Source organism: Aethalodelphis obliquidens, unplaced genomic scaffold, assembly GCF_003676395.1.
Source record: "Aethalodelphis obliquidens isolate GAN/ISIS:26980383/991018 unplaced genomic scaffold, ASM367639v1 scaffold10, whole genome shotgun sequence".
Taxonomy (NCBI): Eukaryota; Metazoa; Chordata; class Mammalia; order Artiodactyla; family Delphinidae; genus Aethalodelphis; species Aethalodelphis obliquidens.
In genome coordinates, this window is record NW_020837954.1 from 25,668,850 (window position 1) to 25,694,829 (window position 25,980).

Genomic DNA, 25,980 nt, shown 5'->3' on the forward strand with positions numbered 1-25,980 from the left:
CTATGCCCTGAAAATTCTGGTTGGGATTTGTTATAAGATGCTTAAAGAATAAGAAAAATATTGCTGTTTCTTAAGCTTAAAAATTATATTCTTAGCTCTCCACATACAAGTAAGAATTCTCGTGATGATTTGCATTTTTCTTTGGAGATCATAGAAGGAAACAAGGATTTTGGGACTCATGGGCTGACTGCACAGGTCTCCACGTTCTGTAGGGCAGGTCAGAATGTGTTTGTTTTCTTTTTTAATAAAGGTATTTATTTATTTATTTTTGGCTGCATTGGGTCTTCATTGCTGCCCGCGAGCCTTCTATAGTTGCGGCGAGCAGGGGCTACTCTTCGTTGTGGTGCGCGGGCTTCTCATTGTGTTGGCTTCTCTTGTTGTAGAGCACGGGCTTTAGGCGCACGGGCTTCAGTAGTTGTGGCACATGGGCTCAGTAGTTGTGGCTCGTGGGCTCTAAAGTGAAGGCTCAGTAGTTGTGGCACACGGGCTTAGCTGCTCCGCGGCATGTGGGATCTTCCCGGACGAGGGCTCGAACTCATGTCCCCTGCATTGGCAGGCGGATTCTTAACCACTGATTCACTAGGGAAGTCCCCCAGAATGTGTTTTTAAGGAAGAAGTGATGAAATGGAGGCTAAGTTGGCTAGGCCTAGGACCAGCCCAATGCCCATCCTCCCCATAATGGTTTTTGGGAAATCAGCTCTTTCCTCCAAGGAGGGAAAGAGTGGAGCACAGAAAATCAGAGATAAGAAGGGCTGGGATTTTTCATTTCCTCTAATCACCTCTTCTACAACTTTGCCTGATGTTACAATGGTTACCACATGCCTTTTGAATTAAGTTCTACAGAAAGAGCAATAGTGGACCCCATAAGCATAGCATTTACCCAGGTGCCTTCCTTAGTAATAAGAAGTTACAGGCCATCTGCTAAAAATACACGATGGGGTAGTCCTGTCTTTTAAAATTTACTTTCGATTGTCCACCACAAACTGGGGACATAGAATTGGGGGCACAATGAGAAGAATGGGAAAACAATACAGCTTTACTAGGGAATTTAATATTCCTCTAGCTACAGCTATCAGTGTAGGTTCTTTAGAATAGTTACTAGCAAGGCTCTAAAACCAGGTTCCAAATAATTCATTAAGTGGAAAATGTGGAATAAATTCTGTAAAAGAAATGTTTTGTCCCAGTTTCAAGATTTTTATGGCTCTTTCACTCAAAAAAAAATTCCACTAAACTGGAATACACAGACAAATCACCTCCTGCCTGGAAAACTTCAGAATCTGTAATGGGTTTTCTAGCTTTCTGTTTCTTTCTTCTATAAAGAAAAATGCACTTGACTGGTAGGATAGTCTTCAGAAAGCATTTTTATCATATTACTTACCTGTCAAGAGTCTAAATATTATTATTTTGTTTAGTCAATTCTCATTCTCTAGACTACCCTTCAAAGTCCTATATCAGCCAATCTTCCTGTTACCACCTTGCCAACCTCTTTATTCCTTCATTACTTCTTAGGTCAACATCATAACATTCTCTGCACATATCACACTCTTCTTATTTTTTATAGAACCATACAGTATATGTTCTTTTGTGTCAGTTGCTTTTCCTCAACATCAAGTTTTTGAGATTCATTCGTTCTGTTGCACGTTCATTCCTTTGTGTTGATGAGTAGTATTCCACTATGTGGATATTCTACAATTGTTTATCCATGCTCCTATTCATAGACATTTGAGTTGTGTCCGGTTTTAGGTTATTATGAATATGACTACTATAAATATTCTTGCACAAGTCTTTTGTAGACATATGTTTTCATTATTCTTGGGTAAATGCCTAAGAGTGGTATTATTGATTCATAGTGTAATAGTGATCAATTCATTATTGATTCACGTTTAAATCTATGAGAAATTGTCAGCTTTCCAAAAATCATTTATTCTCCCACCAGTGATGGATGAAATTTCTAATTGCTTCATTCCTTTGCTAGTATTTGGTATTGTCAGTCTTTTTAATTGTATAAAAATTATATAAAATATAATGTAAAAAATAATTATAATGTATAATATAATATAAAATGGTATCTTATTGTGGTTTTAATTCACATTTATTTAATGATTAATGATGTTGAGTACTTTTTCATGTGCTTAATGGCCATTCCTCTATTTTCTTTGGTAAAGTGTCTATTCAAGTATTTTGTCATTTTAAAATTGGATTGTTTGCTTTTTGTTGCAGGAATATATATACCAGATTCAAATTTTTTGATATATGTTTTATTTTTTCCTAGTCTACATCTTGATGCCTTTTGATTTGTAGAAAAATTATAAATTTTGATGACATTAATTTATATTTTTTTCTTTTATGGTTAGCATTTTTTGTGTCCTCTTTAAGAAATTTTTGCTTTTTCAAAACTGAAAATATATTCTTCTACGTTTTCTTCTAGAAACTTTATGGTTCCAACTTATACTTTTAGGTCTATGATCCAATTAAATTACTGGGAATATCCCCAATTCTTTCTGAAATATTTCAAGAAATTTATTTCTGCCTTCTCATAGGGAAACTTAACTCTCACTCCCAAAATAGTTATCTTCATACTTTGTCTTATTACATGAGAAAAAATACTGAAGGAGCATAAAGTAATTAGGCTTCTATGGCAAACCTGTTGGTATATCTGTCCCACATCCAGCCATCCAAGGAAAGTTCCCTAAGCTCTGAAATAGTGAACTATTCTTTATAATTTTCTATATTCTTGCCATAGAATCAGCTATGGATTAATAGATTGCACTCCCATATCTAAATAAGGATTTAAAAAATAAGACAGCTCACACAATAGGTAAGAGGAATTCAATTTTTAGTGGACAAGGTTCTAAAAAAAAAAGACTGAGGATAAGGAACAAAGCCTTTCTATTGAGATAATTGAAAGGAAAAAGAAGCCTTACCTCTGGAAACTTAAAAAAATTCATATTTAATATGGAATCAGAATTACTTTTTTGAGATTATTTAGGTTTCAACTCATTTTTTTCTAACAGACTATTTGAATAGCTTACTTTCATTTAAGAAAGAATTGTTCTCTTTTGAAAATGTATTTGCATTTGCACTGTTTGCTCTTAAAACGCCCTTCTCCCTAAACTGCTTCATAATACTGCTAAGTGACACTATGAAATATGTACAAAATCTGATGACTTGATAGGGAGATGTACAGTGTAGAGAAAGCAGAGGTGGCAAATCTTTTCTAATTAGCACCTCTGGGCCCCAAGGAAAAGCAGCTTATTTCAGAATTAGGGTTCTTTTAGTATCTGTGAGTAAAAAAAAAAAAAAAGAAAGAAAAGAAATTTAAAAGACAAGTGAGTAATAGACAACTCAGTGGAAGAGTGGGCAAATTACTTAGCTGACTACATGTAAAAGAAGATATTAAAATGACCAGAAAACATATGAAAACCTTTTCAATACCATTGGCTATCACAACACTGTGATACCGCTATATACCTACCAGGATAGCTAAAATGCAAACACAATTAATAGCAAGTGTTGGTGAGAATGAGTGGGTGCTGCTGGTGGGAACGCACTAGGGCACCGCCACCTGGTAACACTGTTTGGCAGCATGGACTAATGGTGAGCTTACGTGTACACTATGACCCAGCAGCTCCCTTCCTAGGGATATAATGCACAGAACTGCTTACGTGCGTACACCCAAAGACATGTAGTGTAAAGTTTACAGCTGCACTACTCGTAATAGCCAATACCTGGAAACTGCCCAGATGTCCACCAATGGTAGAATGGATACATTGTGGAATATTCCTAAAATGGAATACTATAAAACAATGAAAATGAATGATTTAAAACTACAGGCAACAATACGAATGAATCCAACAAACATACAGATAAGCAAAAAAAAAAAAAAAAAAGCCATGTTGGAGTGTGTGCTGTCTGATTACATTCACGTGAAATACAAAACCGGGCACAATTAACATGCTGTCAGAAGCCAGGATATTTGTACCCTTGGCAGGCACAGGTGTGATCAGTTTGTGAAAATTCATTGAGTTGTACATTCACGATTTCTCCACTAAAACTTGCTGTAACGTTTCCTTTTTTTTTTTTGCAGCTGCAGACTCAAATAATTTTAGAAGTAATTTCAGAAAACTTGCAATCTGGCACTTCCTGGCTCTGACATAAAGCAATAGCACTAACAATGAGTGGTGGTGTGCTGGAGCTGGCTTGTTCTGACTCTCATCCCAGCTCCAAGGTCATTGCTTTCACATCAGGATAGCTTGAAGTCAGACATGGCAAACCCTACAAATCAGGGCTTTACTTTTTTTTTTTTCCAGTGTGCCACTGAACCACAGCAGTGATAAATTTCTTCTGCATAAATAATAATCACTTGAAATGGAAGAAATTTGGCATCTAAAATGAACATTCCCCTTAGAAGATTAGCACCAGACTGGCTCTTGCACTGAGATAAGGAACTCCACATCAAGACTCAAACTTCAAAATCCTCATGGTGGGTAAGGGAGAAGGCTAAAGCACATTTACCCATTTTGTTTTCACCTTTGATCTCTCTCAATCAAATCTTCTCATTTTAGGAAGTAAATAATCAAAGTAGCTTTTTTGTTCCTTTTTGACCACCCCCCTCCGCCCTGCCCTTTTCTTTCTCTGCAAGGAGGTGACAGTGAGTGTCATCTGTAGACAGGGGTCATTACAGACCCGCCAGTGGGTTGTCCCACCCAGGATAGAGAAGCAGAAGTCAAAGCTGGGTGGCGCGTGGCCCCCTCTCCCCACCTAGCTGCCTCTGCCCATTCCACCCTGTGCTGTCAGCCTCCCTCTCACACGGCTCTGGAGCCCCTGGGGCACTTCCAAGGCCAGGGTAATATGAGGGGAACGGAAGATGCTGCAGCTACCCGGTCCATCTTCTTTTGATCCCCAAATATTGAAGCCCCCAACTGAGAAACTTGAAACAGTAGGAAAATTAAAGTGTCTCTTCACAAAGGCACAAGCAGCAGGCAGCAGACAGTTTTATCCAAGAAACTCTTGTCAGGAAATGAACCAGAGAAACATCAATAAATCTAGATCCCAATTAAATTTGACACTGACGGTGACTCTAGCTCTCATCTAATCTTACGTCCTTATTCTATACATAAGAAGCTGGATGTCCAGAGAAGCCAAGTGGGTTGCCCAAGAGGTCAGAACAGGGACCTCTAACTCTGTGTCTCTTGCTTTTTCTATTTATATTGGGACTTGGTTGCCACTTTCATAAATTCCTGATGGACCTCTCCCCCACTCTTACTCCATGTTAATGTTTCTTTTTTTTTTTTTTTTTTTTTTTTTTTTTTGCGGTACGCGGGCCTCTTACTGCTGTGGCCTCTCCCGTTGCGGAGCACAGGCTCCGGACGCGCAGGCTCAGCAGCCATGGCTCACAGGCCCAGCCGCTTCGCGGCACCTGGGATCCTCCCGGACCGGGGCACGAACCCGTGTCCCCTGCATCGGCAGGCGGACTCCCAACCACTGCACCACCAGGAAAGCCCATGTTAATGTTTCTGAATTTGGGATGTACCTTGTAATTCTTTTTAAAATTCTTTTTCTTGTTTATCATTTTTTTCCTAGAAATAAATTAAAGCCTGTTATTAACTTGTTGGTGTCCTAGAATCTAGGCAATGTAGATTTACAACAGATATTTACATTTGAAAAATATATACCGGAGATTTCTTTGTAGGAAATGTTTCTAGTACATTTAAAATGTGATTTTGTTGGGCTTCCCTGGTGGCTCAGTGGTTAAGAATCTGCCTGCTAATGCAGGGGATAGCATTCGAACTCTGGTCTAGGGAGACCCCACATGCCACAGAGCAACTAAGCCCGTGTGCCACAACTACTGAGCCTGCGCTCTAGAGCCCGCAAGCCACAACTACTGAGCCCGCGTGCCTAGAGCCCGTGCTCCACAACAAGAGAAGCCACCACAATGAGAAGCCCGCACATCACAAAGAAGAGTAGCCCCTGCTCGCCGCAACTACAGAAAAGCCCACGCGCAGCAACAAAGACCCAACACAGCCAAAAATAAAATAAATAAAATAAAATTAATTAATTAAAAAAATTTTAATATATGGTTTTGTTTACATGAAGTTTACAGGAACACATGCCCACTTGGGGCTGCATTTTGGAAGCAGTCCTTAGCAGCTTGTTGCCTGTCAATCCTTTTTTCCATTTTTGCTGTCCTCCTTGAAGTCTTGGCCCGAATTCCTCACAAACACTCAGAGGTGAGTGAGAGTCAGGAATCCTTGGAACAGCCATTGGGGAAGAGCAGACGGCAATGTGGATGGCTGCGCTACCCTCACTCTCAAGCCTACCTGAATTTCTCACTGCTCTTGGCCAGCTTCTGACTAACCCAATGTGCTGGTTAATTTTATGTGTCAGCATGACTGGATCACAGCTATTTGGCTACACATTATTTCTGGGTGTGCCCGTGAGGATGTTTTGGGATGAGAGTAGCATTTGGATTGGTAGACTGAGTAAAGCAGATTGCCCTTCCCAGTGTGAGCAGGCATCATCCAATCCACTGAGGGCCTGAATAGAACAAAAAGGTGGAGGAAAGGAAGATTTGCTCTCTATGACTGACTGCTTGAGCTGGGACCTTGCTCTTTCCTGCCCTCAGACTGGGAATTACACCATCAACTCCCCTGGTTCGAAGGCCTTCAGACTCAGAGTGAACTACACCACCAGCTTGCCTGTGTCTCCAGCTTGTAGCTGGCAGATCATGGGACTTCTCAGCCTCCAACTGTGTGAGCCAATTCCTAAAAATAAGTCATATACACATATGACTTATTATTATTTCCTGTCCTATTTAACAGGTAACAATAGCTCACATTAATCATGCACTTATTCTGATCAGGTTCTGTTCCAAGGGTGTTGTATCTACCATTCCTTTCATCCTCACAACAATCCTTGGAGATCAATCTGATTATTATCCCCATTTTACAGATGAGAAAACCAAGGCACAGAGAGGTCAAGTAACTTACCCAAGTTCATGCAGTTAAATGGTAGAAAATCTAGGGTTTAAACCCAGGCAGTCTGCTTCAAGGTCCGTGTTCTTAACTCCTCCATTGTGTTGCCTGAATAATAGCAGACCCAGGAACAGAACACAGCTCTTCTGGCCCTACACTAACTTTTCTGGCCCAGTACCATGCAGGCACTTCCACTACAGCTTTATCATGAAAAGGCCTCTTCAGCTGGGCTCTAGTCCTTTGGTTCTAACTCCCGTTACAGCGCTTACTATAAAAGGGCTTAACCAGAGACTAGTTTTTACATTCCGCCATGCTCATTCTATTTCCTGTTTCTCCTATTTTATTGTCTGTTACCTGAATTCCTGCTGTGCAACTCAGATTCTTCTAGCTTATATATAGTTTTAAAATGCTTGCCATTATTTGCTCTCAGCCAACACGGCACTGATGTGGCAACTTCACAATGGCATACATGGTCAACTGCTTTTAGGAGTGGGGAGGAAGGAGTCTCATGTCTCTGGTAGGTGACATGGTGGCCTCAATAGGGTATTTTAAGGTTTGAGGTAAGGTGATCATGAGCTGTCAGACTTTAGTCCTGGCCCTGAGTCTCAACTTCAACATGGATGAAGCCCTCCTAACCCAGTTATAATGATGATCACTGTTAAATCAAAGAAATAGTTCATGGTGGAAAAGACACTGATGCGACATCACATCTCATAGCACAGTTCACACAGCAAATCCTGTTCTAGCAACAACTATTCCGTGACCTTTGTTTTAATACATTACAAGAACCAGTTCTTCTCAGAGGTGCTTGGGAGTTAAAATGGTCACACGCCATTATCTGTGTAACCATTATCCACTCCTCTTTCTGGGTACATAAAAGTGCTTTGTTTTTATGATCAAACTGGAAATCTCCCTCATTGTATGAGTTTCCCCAGTTGAGCAGCTGAATAAACCCGGAGCTCAGAGCTGGCTAAACAGCCAGTGGTCTCACGCTGCACCATCAGTATCCTGAACTTGATTCAACAACAGTAAGGTCCTCACTCAGCCCACACTAGGCCTTGAGGAAGTTACAGTGAGGATTGAGCTCTGAATACAGACCATCTAAATTCCTTAACATGGCTGGGAAGATTAAAGAACAGTAGGAACGTAGTGGGTTTAGTAGACCACTGATAAATACGATTTAATCCCTGAAGAAAATCATGTGATACGAACAAATACTAAATGAAATTAATTTTCAAATCTAATATTTATGCAAATTTTATACCAATCCCTTCAGATATACTAACTATAGAATTTCTCTAAAAACACTGGGTTAATTTTTGATGGCTGTATCTCACGATAATAACCTTCTATACATAGTTTTAGAAAACTTAATAACTGACCATAACCCAAAAGCCCTCATAACATGCAAATTAAATAACGTGAATTGTAAATTGATGACTTTGTTCTTATAAAAGTAAATATAAGACCTAAGGGAGTGAAATTTTAATATAATTGAACTATTTGGCTCCACTCAGAAGAGAGTAATTGACCGTCTTTGGCCAGCCTCCAAACTGGGTAATAATCTTCTACCTACTAATTCATTCCTTCCCAGTTTTGCAGAGAAAATTTATAAATTATTCTTTAATTCCTGCCTTCAGTGTAAGCAGAGCTTCCAGGTTCTACTAAACAGCTGCCATATTTCATTTCAGTGGTGGCTATAAGTCAATGGATTCTGTGTTTGTATCTAGTTAAATCATTTTATGGCATGTTTCAAAAGAAAAGTGTCATGTGAGTTCATTTGTATACAACCCAGATGTATACGTTGTAATCTTATTTTAACATTACAGGTGATCGGCCAAGTACATTACAGTAATCTTTTGCTGGGATCAGTGCCGACCCTGCAGCTGCTACCCACGTGGTATGAGCTGAGGAGCTGTCAGCACTGGGACGTTTACTGGGAAGGAAGCCAGGGCTGGGAAAGTCAGTGTTAGGTTGGAGGCAGAGGGTGCACAGGCCAGATGGGCTGGGCAGAGAGACTCCCCGGAAGTTGCTATCAAGGGTCTGAAGCTAGATGAGCAGACTGGAAACTGGTCAGAGCAAGGCATGGAGATGGCTGGAAGGAAGGGACATACATTGAAACCAAAGCTGGGTCCGCAGACAGGTGAGCAGAAACCAGGAGATTCACAGGAGACCACAGTGGGAGTGGGGCGGGGAGGAGTAGAAAGGGGTGGTGGCCAGTAAGGTGCCAACAAAGCTGGCAAGCAGTGCACCAGAAGGGGGAGAGGAGCAACAGGAGACTCTTTCGCATCGTCTCATAAACTTCTTTTGTGCTTTTGGCCAGGGCAGGAGCCAATCAGGGGACAGCCATGCTGTAATGCAGCAGTTCTCCCTGCGAGAGGGACAAAGGAAAGCCTGTTGCCTACAAATTCTTCCTTTTCTGGCCTTTATGCTGAAATTCCTACCATTAGATCGATGCTTTGAGCAAAGGCACTGCGTACTGAAGGCAAATGTTAAAAAAGGACTACCATTTATAATGAAGGAACATTATTCAATAGTATAGACATATATAATCTCTCCTTCAAGAGAGAACAACAAGGTTAAGGTAAACTTTGATAGTTGTAGTCATGGAGTGTGGGGAAAAAACTGTGATTATGCTTGTCTGGGGGCACAAGAAGGCCTCCAAAAGAGAGAAAACGTGTTTCAATTGAGCTTCACACACATGTGCGTGCAAACACACACACACACACACACACACATACACACAGAAGCAACTGAAAATAGGTCCTTGGTTGTTCAGAACAATTAATATAAGTTCTAAGAAATCAAAGGCATTTTTGGTAATACATACTGTACATAATTTACTGAAGTGCTCTGGGATTTATTTCTCTGACTGTTGAGGGGGTTGGGCAAATGATCCCGATTCTATCATTTTATAACTCTCAAATACAGGGGAAACGTCCACCACTTTGACACCCTGAAGTGACTTGTTTGAATACCACAATGGTAACCTGTAAGTAACAGGAACCGCAGAACCACTGGAACTTTATGATATTGTACTAAAGTGAACTCCATCACTAACGTCGGGAGGAGTGGAACTTGAAGTAAAGAGGAGGCACAGCCATCATATTCAGGGATTTTGATAACGAAATTATTTCCTCCCCCCGCTTTTGGATTTCTCCATGTTTCCTATTTGTCATGAGCCAATCCTGGTAGAGCCTATCTGAGCTCTGCTTCAGAACTGGCTGATAGAGGTTACTGGGTAAGGAAGCAGCAGTAGGTCCTCGTAGGCCAGTCTTGACAAGTTTTTTCTCCCACTCATATCTGTGTCTGCTTTTTTTTTATTTCCTGTGTCTCTGAGAGATGAGAGGCTCACACCTCTGTTCCTTTCATTCAAAAAGTGAGTAAACTTCAGAATATATAAAGAATTCTTGCAACTCAACGATAAAAGAGAAGTAACCCAATTGCAAAATGGGTAAAGGCTTTCAATAGACATTTCTCTAAAAAAGATATAAAGATAGCCAGTAAACACATGGAAAGATGTTCAACATCACAGTCATTAGGGAATTGCAAATCAAAACCACAATGAGACACCCGTTCACATCAACTAGGATGGCTCTAGGCAAAAAGCCAGGCAATTACAAGTGTTGGGGAGGATATGGAGAAATTGGAACCCTCATCCATTGCTGGTAGGAATGTAAGATGATGCAGCCTCTTTGGAAAACAAGAATCAAGGATATTCTCAATGCTGGAAGCATTAATTTTCTCTTTGGCTTGCTGTTTTTTTAAATTAATGTAAAATATTTGTGTGTTGACTTGCCAATTAATACCAATATTTATTAATATGTTTTTTAACCTACATAGCAGGACCTTACTGTCAAGTCAAACTTTTCCACAAAATTTCTATATACAGTGACCAGAGCAACCATTCTTTGTTCACGTGGAAAGGTGTCATTTTTGAATGGTAAGGGAATGGTAGTTACACTCTGTACACTTGCTTATCATGCTTGTTGAAGCTAGCCTGGAAATTCAGTGCTCATACAAGTTCCTATATTCCGTATTTTTGTTCCTCCAAGTAGAATGTAGAGAAAATTTTATTAAATTCTGAATAATATTTTAGTTCCACCAATGGCAGATTTGCTTCCATAATGGCAGAAGGTAGCCAGATAACACTAGTTGAATGTAAACATGGAGCTTCTCCACACTGCACTGACTGTGTGCTAAAAGCTGTTTATCGTATTTCCTTGCTGAGTCTGCGCCAGATGATTGATGGTCAATAAAATCAATAATAACTGCTTGTTAAAAGCACCACAGATTTATCTGTGCCATGTAAGATTTATTAGATTGGATGGAAGTCCAATATTACATTTGATTTTATGTGACTAATGCTCTTGGGATAACATGTCATAGACGTGGGGGTAGGGATGGCACAGCACAAGTGACACCATCTTCTCAAGTTCATGAATTGGTGTGTCTGGGTGATGGCATAAATACCCTCAGTAAGTAGCACATCTATAGTAAAATCAGCTGTTGATTATGTGCACTGATGAAAAGAAATTAAAGTACAGATGATCAAAACTGGTAGATTATGTTATAAAGTCACTTCCCTTTGGCTTTGGGTGAGTTATAATTATAACTGAATCTGTGTATATCTGACCTTCTGAGCATTTGCTCCTTACAAAATCAAAAAGCCTGTTATGAAGACCTGCCTTAGGTAGAAACTGTTTAATCCCCCACGTTCACATTTACTTCTCTCTGCAACTGGCTTTGTTCAGAGACTAGATAATGTCTTAGACTGATATACAACACAGGTCAGAGCAGCACGGCCCTCTCGCAGGCTCTTCCTGGAGCGTGGCAGAGAGTGATAAGTGTTTGGTGTCAAACAGTTGCTTCTTAACATGCAAGCTGCAAGGAAAGTAAGAGTAAAGAGAGGATAAAGAAAAATCTCAGTCAGCTTCAATGAATAAATCAGCAGTAGATGAGGATTAACCATCTATGTGTACTGGCTAATGACAGAAGGTAGTTATTCCCATACCAAAGCACAAGGTTCAGCATTCTACTTCCCAAGATAATTTTTTAAGGAACAGTTTCTTCTTTGATCAGAGCTATTAGGATAAAATGTGCAGTTCTGGTTCTATGCAAGGCTTATGAAAAACCGTTTTATTTGGTTGTGCTTTAATCCATTCTTAAACAATAGGCTTTTCCAGGTCACATATTCCTTTCTATATTTATGGTAAAAGGCAGGTTAGGTCTTTTCCTGAACAGGAATACACATAATTTTTTTTAACCATCTTGGCAAAAGGTGCAAGAAAAAACTGAAAGTAAACAGAATTAATAACTGCTTACAGGTTTGAATGCATTTTGATGTTTTCCAGGATAGACTTATAAATGTTTTAGATTTACAGAAATATACTTAAAATGCCAAAAAAATATACTTGTTCTTTTATATCATTTCTGCCTATAAATTTTAAGATGATTATTTTGTTAGAAGAGGACAATGAACCCCTGGCTGAGCTGATAGAACCTTTCTGCCTATCTGTCGCTTGCTTGGTTCTGACAAGGCCGAGGTATCCAGCACACTTCCGATGATCTGGTCTATGGAATACTCAACGTACTTGTCTCTCCCTTCCCTCTACCCGCTATTTTCCTCTTTAAATTTATTTTGTCACAAGGGGACTTAGGAGACAAATGACTTTTAATTTCTCACTAATTTTCATACATGAGAACTAAAAGATCTCAGTTATGTCACTGAATTTGTAAGCACATAAAACTGTGCTTTGCAGTCATATGTTTCCTGGGATTATCAGAAGGTAGGACAGAAGAGCAGTTCGGCACAGGAGCTCTGGAGTTAGCCCGGATTCAAACTCTGGCTCTGCCTCTTACAACCGGTACGACTTTATAACCTTTAAAGTCCCAGTGCCTCAGTTTTCTCAGAGGAAAATATGTGAATTCTGGAGATTAAATGAGAAAGTGGCTAGAAAGGGCTTAGAACAGTGTCTCGCATGTAGTAAGGGCTCAATACATCTTTTTTAAAAAGAATAATTATTTATTTATTTTATTTTAGGCTGCATTGGGTCTTAGCTGTGGCACGCGGGCTCTTCATTGCAGCGTGCGGGCTTCTCTCTAGTTGCGGCCTGCAGGTTTTCTCTCTCTAGTTGTGGCACGCAGGTTCCAGAGCACGTGGGCTCTGTAGTTTGCGGCACGCAGGCTCTCTAGTCGAGGTGCAAGACCTCAGTAGTTGTGGCACGTGGGCTTAGTTGCCCCGCGGCATGTGGGATCTTAGCTCCCTGACCAGGAACGAACCCATGTCCCCTGCATTGTAAGACGGATTCTTTACCACGGGACCACCGAGGAAGTCCCAGTGTTCAGTACATTTTTAACAAAAAGTGTGAAATACAGGTTTTCAAGTCTAATTATTACAGTCAGGCTCGTATGAGAAACAAAATATTAGGATATGTTGCTAATCATTAATCTTTTTCGTACTGATTATTTTTTTCATTAAACAAACCTTTTTAAAACATCTTCTGAGTGCAGAAATGGGGGAAAACAGATATATAAGAAAAGTCTATGACTTTGAGTTATTAGGGTCCAATGGGAGATTCTAAAATATGCAATTATAATACAGTGGGAGGATGTTCAGTGTTAGAACACAAAAGTGGGAGCTCTGCGGGGGTTGGTGGGTGGGGCGCACAGAAGGTAGAACAGAGTTTGGGACCACACTGAACGGGCAGGGCACTGAAATGACCGGTTCTGTTCCAGACATGCAGATATAAGTGGGAGTTGAAGCCATGGGGTAGATGAGTCTCTAGAGACAGGTGTGTTGAGAACAGAAAAGTCAGTGATGTTTCTTTATTCATGACTAGAAATTCAAGATGAGCTTTCTTGCTCTTTCAGCTTAAAATCAGTCAGTCAAAATGAAGAAAACTCTTTCTACAGTTAAGGAAAAAAAGTGTCTGTAATTAAACCCAGCTGGGGTGGGAGTTCTGCTGGTGCAGGAGAGGCTCTGCTGGAACGCAGAGCTGCACCCAGGTTCCTGGCGGGCATGCTGCTCTGGGGCAGGGCTATTGAGGCTGGCTCCTGTGAGCTGGGCCTGGCAAGCTTAGTGGGGTGATTTGAAGGTCTAGTCTAAGAAAATGGTGGAGGGAGGCCTGGTGGACCGGGAGAGGGCTGGTGGGGAAGCTGGAAGGCCATGAAGGTCAAGAAGGAAGAGGTAACCTAGACAGGCAGGTGGGACTATGGCTGTATCTGCAACGTAAACCAGAAAAGTTAAAAAGATGGCAAAGTCTGGGCCAAACAGAAGTGAAATGACAATTTCCCTGACAATGATGTTAAGTGCATTCTGTGCATTCTGCTTGGGTTTTTCCTAGTAATCTTACTCTGAGATAGTTCTCAGTTTAAGACAGGGGCCCAGTTTCAGGTTAGGGATAAAACTGCTGTGAGAACACCCCAGGACAGTGGTTTTTGGCTTTGAGATGTTTTGGGGGATGAATTAGACATGCTGTTGACAAAACCTAGATGGTCTCTGATAATCTAGGTTCTCTGCTGGTGGCCATTTTATACTAACTCCTTTTCCAAGGTTAAAAATTGATCCTGAATGTCAATATGAAAATATTAGGAAGGCTGGGATGTAACAGGCAAAGTACTACTCTTAGCTTTCACACATTGTTCTGCTCTGTTGTTACCAGGAGCAGCACCAGTTTTGACCTTTTAATATTGTCCTTTTGGGCTTCCCTGGTGGCGCAGTGGTTGAGAGTCCGCCTGCCGATGCAGGGGACACGGGTTCGTGCCCCGGTCCAGGAAGATCCCTCATGCCGCGGAGCGGCTGGGCCCGTGAGCCACGGCCGCTGAGCCTGTGCGTAAAAATTGTCCTTTTTTGCTTTATAAAAGAATGTTTAAAACAATCTATTTCTATCATAATTTAATGAAAAACTCAATCAAGCCAGTCATTGGGCATCATGTATACAAAGTGTAAAAGCAGTCAGAAGTAGATCAAAGCAGTTATTTTTAATTATATTACATTAGTATTACTGATGTCCAAAATCATTTTTCAGTTATTTATAATAGAAAGAGAAGCAACATATATTAAATATATGTACATACATACTACAAAATTTATATAATTGCTTTACCTCTTTGTCTTTGACTTTAATATTTAAGGAATAACATAAATTTAACTTTTAATATTTTAGATTTAACATAAGATTTAAGGATAGGCTAATTAGGGACATTTATCAGCAGGGTGGAGTTTTAGAGTAGTCTACTCTGCACACACAAGAAATTAAGAACACTGACCTCCTTACTGACTTATTGGCTAGTCATTGCCTAGAATGATGTCTCCCAAACTTGTGTGGAAGCAAAGAGAGCTTCCACAACCTAAGTGTCCATCCACAGATGAATGGATAAAGAAAATGTGGTATATATATATATATACACACACACACACACCTACACACACACACATGCAATGGAATATTATTCAGTCATAAAAAGAAGGAAATCCTGCCATTTGTGGCAATATGGATGGACCTCGAAGGTATTATGCTGAGTAAAGTAAGTCAGACAGAGAAAGACAAATACTGTATATTCTCACTTTATATGTGGAATCTAAAAAATCTCAACCCAAAGAAGTAGAGAGTAGAATGGTGGTTGCCAGGGGCTGGGGGTGGGGTGGTGGTGGGGGGAAGTGGAGAGATGTTGGCTAAAGGGTACAAATGTCCAGCTATAGGATAAACGTTATGGGGATCTAACGTACAGCATGGTGACTATAATTCAAAATGCTGTATTATATACTTGAAAGTTAAAAAAAGAATGATAATTATGCGAGGGGATGGAAGTGTTAACTAATCTTACTGTGGTAATCATTTTACAGTATATACATGTATCAAATCATCATGTTGTACACCTTAAATTTATATATACATCAATAACGTCTCAATAAAGCTGAAAAAAAAGGAAATGAACAAACAGAAAAGAGTTTCCAAAGTCAAATAAGTTTGGAAAATTCTAGGTTGAACCAAGCAGGTTTCTTTGTTTCAGGATCGATCGGTATATGGATATATCAATGCGGAATGTGGATCAACAAGAGCATGTGTAGAGTAGAGTCTCAAACTTATTTAATTATGGAAACTTCGAGGGAATACACTTAAAAAAATTCCCACCTAGAGAATGGGTCAAAACAACATGTGTGTCTTCAGAAGTTTCTTGCCTTTGAAAACAAACAACACTGATTTTGGGCAGAAGTTTGATTTCAGAACCTCCCTGTCCAGCCTGTTGGTCTTAACCGTAACGTCACCATATATGCCAAGTAATTTAGAATTGGTTAAAAAAAAAATCCCTGAGCCTTCTTTGTAAGCAATCTCTCAATAAGAATAGAGGAGACTAGCCAAAAACTAGTGAAGATTACACAGTGGTCAACGAGTAGACAGAGTTAGATTAAATATTATATAATTTCTGCTTCATTGAATCAAAACTGCTTTTTTTGTATTTATGGCATCAGAATGCAGCCTTCCAACTATAGTATTCTAGAGATAATACTTAAAATGAATAAGAATTAGTATCTTCAGATACAAATGTTTATACGTGCTAAATCTCAGTTGAAAGTGACAGAAAACCAATACAAACTAGCCAAAGAGAAAAAGGAGGGGGAGATTTGCTGACTCACTTAACTGGAAAGGCAGGAGGGGGTAGAAAGGGGTTATGAAGGGTTCCAGGGACTCAACAGTGTTCTCAGAAGTCTCTGTTTCTTACCTCTGTAACTCTGGGGATTGCCTTACTTTCTTCTACTAAGGTAAGAGGAAGAGGAAGAGGCAGGGACACAGACACCTCTGGCTTTTATTCTAGCTGCAACAAGCCCAGAGGAAAGCAATGCTCTTCTGTCCCTGATTCAGTATCTATAAACCTCAGAAGAGGACTCTGATTGGATTGGCTTGCTTCATGTGCTCATTTTTTGAATTAATCACTTTGGCCAGTGGGATAGGGTGTGACAATTGGTCAGGCCTATGTCACATGCCCTCCCACTTGGCCAGGTAAGGCAGAACACTGGATTGGCAGCCCACCAGAATCACAAGGACTGAGCAGAGGCAGGAATGTGGTGGTGTGGGGAAGCACTTAACTAAGTAAGAAGAATACTGCTGTTATGAGACCAAAACATAAACAACACAAAACACTAAACTCTATGGTTGCTATACACTCTTTTCTTCTAACAAATAGATGGAATTACTGAAATGAAATTATATGATTCCCCCCACTCCCAACCCAATCCCATACTTTCCAAGAGGCACCTGAAGTTAGTGCAAAATTGTGTTTTGGCACCTTCTGTCCTCCTTCCTTCACTCATACACAAGCCAAGTGAGGGATCACTTTGCTCTTAGGTGGCCACATTTACCATAGTATATAATAGCAGTAGGAATAACCACACAAACTGCTTGGTGGTGGAGCATTACTGGGGAGAGGAAGCACTGAGCTATAGCTATCAGTGTTCTCTACCCTTTTCTGTCTTCTTTTTCTTCATCAACTCTGTTGCTCCACTTTTTTTTTTTTATGCGCAGGCTCAGCAGCCATGGCTCACGGGCCTAGCCGCTCCGCGGCATGTGGGATCTTCCCGGACCGGGGCACGAACCCGTGTCCCCTGCATCGGCAGGCAGACTCTCAACCACTGCGCCACCAGAGAAGCCCCTGTTGCTCCACTTTTGAAGCATCTCAAGAAATTAGTGCTGTATTTAAAATGCAGAAGATCCAGGGAGAGCAAAAAGGCTTTCTTCTGCACTCAGAATGGTTTCCTCTTAGACTGTACAAGAGGCGCCGGTCTGTGCCTCCCTGTCCCTGCTGCTCACAAAGGCATTCTGCCCTGGGCTTTCCTCCAGCTGAACAGTGAAACCAGGGGCCAGGTTTGTATCAAGTATCTGTTCATTAAGGCCAGGACTAGGGTGAGGGGAGTAAGGCACTCTCCTTTGATGCAGAATTTAAAAGGGTGCCAAAAAACCTCAGTAGTCAACACTAATATTTTAATGGAATATTTTTAAAAATAAAAATGAATGCCCCAAAATACATGATGAACAGAAGAGCAAAATCTTAAACAAAGATAGGATCAATAGTACTGATTTTCCCTTCAGACTCAGGCTCCAATATGGCTTAGCATGGCACTGTTACTGATCAACATTTAAAATGCTGATATTCTGCTCATCATGGATTTTTTGTATTCATCTTTGTTTTTTAAGATATTGCCTTACAATATTTTTTATCCTGATTACTGAGTTTTTGGTACCCCCTTATGTTTTTCACCCAAGGTGAGTGCCTCACTTGTCTCACCCAAGTCTTCTGCATACACCTCACTAAAGGGGTAGGCTTGTGACCTAGGCAGTCATCAGTAGACCCCTGACTCAAGTTGGGCCAATCACATTCTTTCTCTAAACTTCAAAATGTGGCCTAAGAGACACAGAGACAGTAGTTAGATGAGAGTGGATACTTGAACAGAAATGTCATGCTGCACTGGGGCTGGAGGAGTCATGTCAGGCCTCGTGCAGCCCAAGGAAACCCATCCAGAGAGAGAAGCAGGCATGAGAGAGTTAGGCATATGCCAGACTGTATTATTTGTTCAAAACGTTCTCTGTCCTCCTCTACAAGGCTCTTCTCGGTGCCTTTCTCTGTTGGAAGAGTGAATTTCCTGTAGCACTGATGTCAGTCTTGGTCACATGGTTTGTTTTAGCCAATGGAATGTAAGCAGAAGAGACATGCAATGTCTGAGTGGAAACTTTAAGTGCTATTGAGTGGTTCTGCTCTACTCCCTTCTCTCTGCCCTAAGGTTGGTGTGTTCCAAACATGCTCTTTCAGCCTAAGTTCAAGAATAAGGAGGATGTGGAGAAGGGCCAGAGCTGACTTTCAGTGGGTATTATTGTAAGAAATTATATGATATTGTTGTAATTCATTGAGAATTTACAAAATTAATTTTTTAATTAAAAAATTATTTTTTTGTTTTTTAAAACAAAAAAAATGTTTGTTACTGCAGCATAACTTAGTCCAAGCTGACTGATACACAGATGTGAATTTAATCTCTAGATTTCCAGTTCCAGTCTCCTTGTGAGTTGATTTTATTTCCCATGAAATCCTCTGAGATCCCCTAAGTGGGTTTCTGTTCCTTACTACCAACAACCTCCGATAAAACTGATAAAAAACAATATTATTTAGAACTATTTTTTTCTTAAACATTTATCATAGAATAGGTTCTAGCCTCCTCTGTGCCAAGGCTAAGTTATACGAATACACACACTTTGAAAGGTGCTTAGGTGAGAGAAGTGCAATTTATTGTACTCATGGTAAGGATAATTTTTGCCTGTGCATTATATTTATTACTCAATGACAGATGGCTGTGACAGTTTTCTCTAATTTTATGAAAACTGTGAGTTGATCTGAAATTCCAGTTAATAGCATCTTTTCATGGTATATACAGGAAGAACAATTTCTGCTGCTTCAAAAGTGATAATATCTTCAAAACTGAATCATATCAGTTATCATTTTAGCTTTGTAATTGAAAAACAAAATACCTTTGTTTAATATACAAATAAGGGCTTCCCTGGTGGCGCAGTGGTTGAGAGTCCGCCTGCCGATGCAGGGGACGCGGGTTCATGCCCCGGTCCGGGAAGATCCCACATGCCACGAAGCGGCTAGGCCTGTGAGCCATGGCCGCTGAGCCTGCGTGTCCGGAGCCTGTGCTCCGCAACCGGAGAAGCCACAACAGTGAGAGGCCTGCGTACCGCAAAAAAACAAATAAATCTTTGTGTGTGTCCTTGTTCCTTGGGGTTAATTCAAGTGACTATTCTCTGAGGACGCATGAGGATCTGGCTCACTCTTTTAGGCCACCTTTAAGAGTAGCCTTTGTATGGCACCTTGTGCTCTGTAAGGAGCAAGCAAATTATCCCAAATTGGGGGATGAGATTTTTATGCAGTAACTGTTGACTAGTGAGACAATAACTTCCGTTTTATGCAAAAACTTTCTATTTTGCCAAACTGAAATTAGTAAGTTATAAACATCTAAATTACTTTTTCAAAATATTTTCGCAAATATAGTTTTAGGTGCTTTACATCCTGTGTGTAGGAAGCACAGAGAGGTTATAGACTTGCTTAAAATTACCAGCGAGTAAGTGGCAGCATCAGGTCTGGAACCCAGAACCTCATCTAGTTCTTTCTATTTCTGCCTCAGCACAAAGAGGAACAATTCATTCCTCTGTAACATTCTCCTTAATACCTGTAAGAATATTTACAGTGCTCACAGAACGTTCTGATTATACTAAAAGTAAATTTTTAAGAAGTTAAAAACATGAACATATGTTACCTGTTACATTTACCATACAGACATCTAGATTATATTGTATTTACTGATGATATATATTACATATATTATATGTAATATATAATATATATAATAATATAATATACAATTATAATATATATATATAATATATATATTTATATATATATATAAAACTGAACACCACTTTGGTTACATTAAATAACACATTTACTACACAAATTTTTGATGAGATGCCACCATACTACAAAGCAGGTATTTTTTCCAGAAGGCTTTGAAGGTGAAACCATAATAACTGATGATTTATTTCAAAATGTTTAACTTGCAAATCTTTGTTTAAAAAAAAGAAGGTAATAGAGAAATAACATTTGAGACAAGATTCAGAATGAATAGTCAGTGTTTAGAGTACAAAGGAAAAGAAAATTCTTGCTCAACAGTACAAACACAAAGGAACGGTTACAAATGTATTACTGATTCAGTGATTGATAAAATACACCAAGAATTCAAGGATAATGTTAGATTTAGAAATACGAATTGCCAAAATTACAAAGTAATAATAGTGTTTCCAATTGCCTATATGAAAATGTCTACAAAATCTTTTTTTGTGTGAGTAGCAATTCTTTATACCAACCCAAGTTTGATAAGGAATAGAGCAAGTGCTGATACTAAATAAAAAGTGTCACCAGATATTTGCCCTATAAGGCCACTTCCTGCATTATTTTGCATGGATTTTGAAGGCCATCTATATCTGAAACGTATTTTAATTTAGTCAATTGACAACTAATGAATTTCAACTAGTTGTTTTTAATACCATTTAAAAGATAAACTTCAGCCATTTTGTCTTAAATGTGTAAGATGATGACTTTCTGAGGGAAACAGTTATTTACAGGGTTTTCTTTATCACTGGAAATGACTAAATATTAATGAAAACTTTCAGGTCTGGTGATAACTTGTGTGGATAACTAACTGCCCAACTTTGGGAGAACTACTTAGTGTAATTATTTGCTCTCCCATGTTTTGAAGGACTTAGAAATTCTGGCCCATAAGCTTTTTGTGAGGATGGAAGATAAATAGACATAGGAGAAAATCGCACATTATCACATTACCTTATTAAGGAGATAAGGTGGGGGAATAATGTTTGTTGTTCATCTAACAGATGATAAGTGAATGTTAAAATCTGTCATCCTTCTGCCTTATATTTATTGGCAGTTTAATAATCTTGATATTGACTGAACAAAAATCTAACTATTTACTCTTTTGAAAAAATGTGCAAAAAATCAGAGAAGAAATGGTCTTTTAAAAAAATGAACCAATATTCCCTTCCTAGCCTACTTATGTCACGTCTGAAGGGCTTTACATTATTCTTTTTTAGCAGACATCCAAATTTCAACCCTGTCCACACCACAGTGTCTACTCACAATGTCCATTACCGATAAAACAAATGGTTTAACATTTCAAATCTACACGGGGCTTGGCGGAGATTTAAAGGCTGCCTTTGGTCTTAATGGATAAAGTATAGGCTCTTCTTCACAGAAGAATAATGCAGTGGTTTGACCATCCTAATTGGCATGTGCCTCTAAGTTATTTTTCCAGACAGGTGATTAGTTTCTTAGTTCCAAGGAGAGTTTTGTAGGGCAATTTAACATAGGCTATAGTTAGAAGCTTAAGAGTGAAATCATAATATGAAGAAAAAATTGGCCATGAACTAAAGTTCTGAAAACTTTCAAAATTACACATCATTTAAACAAACTGAAGTGTTTAAAAAATAGTGGCATGTACCTAGGAGGGGAGCTCAAATTTGTGCTGAATTAAGTCTCTCCATCAGTACTAATACAGTTTAATAGACTATATGTGAGAACATAAATGACTGTAAACATGGATCCCATTCAGTATTGAGTTGAGCTCCCTGATTGCTGAATATGGTGATGTTTTATTTTATTTTATTTTATTTTTTCTTGCTGCAAATAAAATATCAGTGTTCCCCTCCTTAACCCCAAGGCCTCTCTCAAAGGCTAGCCTTTCTGGTCTCCAAGGAATGCCAGGAAACCCTGAGTGGGGCAGAGCTGATGCCTGAACACCATCTCTACTGCCCTGCCTCATCCTGGGGCTTGCAACTCAATGATGTGAAGAAAACCTCCATACAAGAGTCCTGAACCCCTGCCTTGCCCTTTGCACACCCAACTAAGTCGATTATTTAAAAAGTAAAAGTCCAATCCATGTACATCTCCTCAAGAGTGGTTCCCTTCCTTCTAAGCAGCGTGGGCAAAAACATTATAAAGATCTCTTTCCTCACGAAGCTTATTTTTTGTGTGTATGTTGGGGGGGGGCAATAGATAAATACAAAAGTAACATGATAGTTAAAATATATAGCATCCCAGTTAGTGGTAAGTACCACTGAGGAAAATAAAGCGGGGAGGGAACCAAGGGGTTCAGAAAGGTCTCACTGCAAGCGTGACATCTGAGTAATGATCTGAAGGAGGCAAGAGAGTGAACTGTTCAGGTGCAGGCTGAAGGAACATCAAATGCAAAGGCCCCGGGTTCAGAAGGGGCCTGGTGTTGGTGGAGGAACAGCAAGAGGGACTGCGTGGCTGAAGCAGAGGGAATGGGAGGAAATGAGGGCGATGAGGCCAAGTGGGAACAGGTCATGTGAGGTCCTGGTGGACTACCCTAAGGACCGTCTAAGAAACGCGGGGGGCAATTGGAGGATTTTGAACAGAGGAGTGGCATCACCTAACAAGTCGTTAAAGGCCCTGTTCTGGAGGCTAGCTTTGGCGGAGGTACCATCAAATGACATCAGAAAGATAAATTTGGTAACAGGTGTCCCCAAATTTTCACAGACAACTACTGACTGTGAGGAAAAGGGTTGGACTCTGGACAAATGGGTGTGTGGGTGATCGATAGGAGGGGGTTACCCTGGGAGACTGGGAGATGCACCTGCCTAGCTTTCAGGCCGCGACCGCGCAGAAACCTCCAGTCCTGCTACTCCAGCCTAGATCCCCTCCGCGAGGGTCAGGGCCGCAGCCTTCAGGCCGTGTTGCCATGGCGACTACAGGATTTTTCTTTTTTCTTTTTTTTTTTCCTCCACCCCACTCCACATTCGCACACCTCTGTGCGCAAAGCACCCGGACCCGCATCCTTACCGCGCTGCCGCTGGGCTTGGGCCAGCGCCGACTTATCAGCATTCAGCTCGCGGCGTGTTCCCCGCCCCCTCTGCGAATCCAGGCTCCAGCCTATCCAGCAGCTCCAGCACCCAGCGGTCCGTGCCGCCCAGCCGCGCCCCCCTCCTCCCCGGGGACCACGGCCGGAGCCCCACAACCGGCTCTGCCCTGGAGCTTCCCTGGCGGCCCGGAGCACAGTCGCGGATCGGCCCAGCTACTCATCGCCTTCCCGCACGCTGGTGGCCGCCGAGAGCTGCACGTCCGCGGCGGGGAGGGGGCGCCCTAAGGCTGGCTCGCAGGCTGCGTGCACCGGGAGACCCGCTCTACGCATCCCCGAAACAACTCTCTGGAGAGGTTCAACTCTCTGGAGAGGTTCAACTCCCCTGTGCGCCGTTTACGGTCCCCTGCGCTTCCTGCAATGCACCAGACGGGGGAAGCAGATATTGGAGGCACCTGCATTGCGCCCCAGTTGGGAGGCTCTGTGCGTAGAAGAGGGGGACCGTCTGCTGCAAAACCGGAGGATCGGAGGCGCGGGGAGTTAGGGGTGGGTTTTCTTAGGACTCACCTTGTGCAGTTTCCACATGGCTCCCAGAGCCTTGACTTCGTGGCTGGAGTGTTTGCCTTCCTCCAAGCACTGGTAGCACACGGGCATCTTGCACTGCACGCAGTACATGCTGTGGTTCTCCAGCTCGTGGTCTGTGCAGGTGGAGACCTTTCTCGGGCTCAGCCGCCGGCTCACGCGGCCCTGGGCCGGGGGCACCAGGCGGTGCTTGGCTAGGGGCCCCCGGGGCGGGTGGCAGCGCAGGCGGCACGGATCACAGTAGAAGACATCGCACTGTTCGCACATGACCGTGGCCTCCTTGGGTGCCTTCTCGCAAAGCTGGCACTTAAGGGCCGCCGCTTTGCTCTGCTGGTAGCGGTCAATTACCCCTTCCAGGACGCGGTTCTTGGGGAAGCCGCGGAGACCCCGGTCATCCAGGATGAGGCTGCGGTGGCACTGGGGGCAGGTGATACAGGAGTTGCGGGGCACCGAGGCCAAGGCCGGTGACAGGTGTGTGGCCGGTGGCGGCATAGCCGGGGGGAACACACGTACGCCGTTGGGGGACTTCTGGCACGGGGTAGTGGGGGCGCTGGCGAACCCCCCGTAGGAGCCATAGCCGCTGTCCGCCTCGCTGTACAGGCTCATCTTGTCAAGGTCCAGATAGTCATAGTCGGAGACCCCGGAGCCCGAGGCCCGTCGGCTCTGGGGCGACTCCGACTCCGGGGTCTGCACCAGGATGTTGCGGGCGCACGCCTGACATATATTATGAGAGCAGGGCAGGATGATGGGCTCCCGATAGAAGGAGCCGCACACGGGGCATTTTAACTCTTCTTCCATCTCTTCCATGGGGACTTTGCTGGGAGCGAAGCAGCGGCGGCTGCAACTGGATCCTGAACTGACGAGGTGGCCGGCCGGCCTGTCGTGTCCAGCACCTTGGCCAGCAGCGGCGGCGGTGGCGTTGGCAGTGGCGCCTTCCCGCGTCGCTTAGGCGCCGACTCCCTGTGAGGCGCTCTCTCTGTGAGCCACCGAACCGCGGCGCCGAGCGCCAACCCGGGACCGCCCCCTCCTGCCCCTCTAGTCCCGCCCCAGCCTGTAAGCAGCGGCTTATTGGACGGCGGGCGAGAGAGCAAAGCTCTCATTGGCCACACGCCCCGTCCTTCTCCTCTCCTCCGCAGGCCACGGGGGGTTTGGTGGAGGATTCTGAGGATGAGGGGAGTCTTCGTTTCGGGCTGCATAATCTCGGGAGGGGGCCGGCGTGCGGGGGCGAGGGCACCGGGAAGGAGGGATTAGGCGGGATGACTCATCCCTCGCCCCGCTTCCTTCCGACCTCCGGCTCAGTCGCCCAAGAGCGGGGCGTGAGAAACCCCTCCGCGCTGCGAGGGGGCTGGCAGAGGGGCTGGTGCCTGTCGCCGGCGTCTGCGTTTGGCTTGCAGCTGTAGTCTCCGCTCCGATCTCCGCTCGCCAGTGCTGCGCCGCGCGGGAGACCCCCACCTTCTTCCGCTGCTGGCGCCTCACCCAGGCCTAGGTTTCTGTACCCGAGCCGGGCCATTCTCCCGCTCAGGAACCCGCGGAAGCCGGCCCCTGCGCTCCTGCATCCCGGGGGTCTGACGGCGCAGGCCTGGCAAGAGCCTTCTTGCTTCTTTTTCTCCCTGTTCCTGGTGTCTAAAAGGGGATTGACAGTATCGATTTCCTAGTGTTGCTGTGAGATTTAAACTACGCGACCCACGTAAAGGCTCAATATATTAGTTAAAATCTATGCCCCCTTCATTTCACGCTTTCAATTCAGGCTTGGCCCAGAGGCTTCTTACCTTGCGGTGTGAACGTGTCTCTATATCCCCTCTTCATGTAAAAGAGCTTCTGTCCCCTCTTCAGTCCTCCTCCCCCCAAAGCTGTCCTCTCACCGGGGCTCTCAGCACCTGGCTGAGCTTTCACAAGGCCAGCAGAACCTTTGGTTCAGTTGAGGCAGGAATGGGTTGCTTATTTCTGAGTGCCCATAGTTTAGTAAACTAGCTCTGTAGATGAATC

General features: G+C 42.4%; 1 protein-coding gene across 1 annotated transcript in view; it reads right to left on the reverse strand.

Moving 5' to 3' along the window:
• Positions 1–24,967, reverse strand: part of TRIM9 (tripartite motif containing 9) — a 110,900-nt gene extending 85,933 nt beyond the window's left edge. Inside the window, exon 1 of the mRNA XM_027111221.1 lies at positions 23,980–24,967. Coding sequence (XP_026967022.1) covers positions 23,980–24,801 — 822 coding nt within the window. The 5' untranslated portion in view covers positions 24,802–24,967. The remainder of the gene's footprint in view (positions 1–23,979) is intronic.
• Between the last annotated feature and the right edge of the window lie 1,013 nt (positions 24,968–25,980).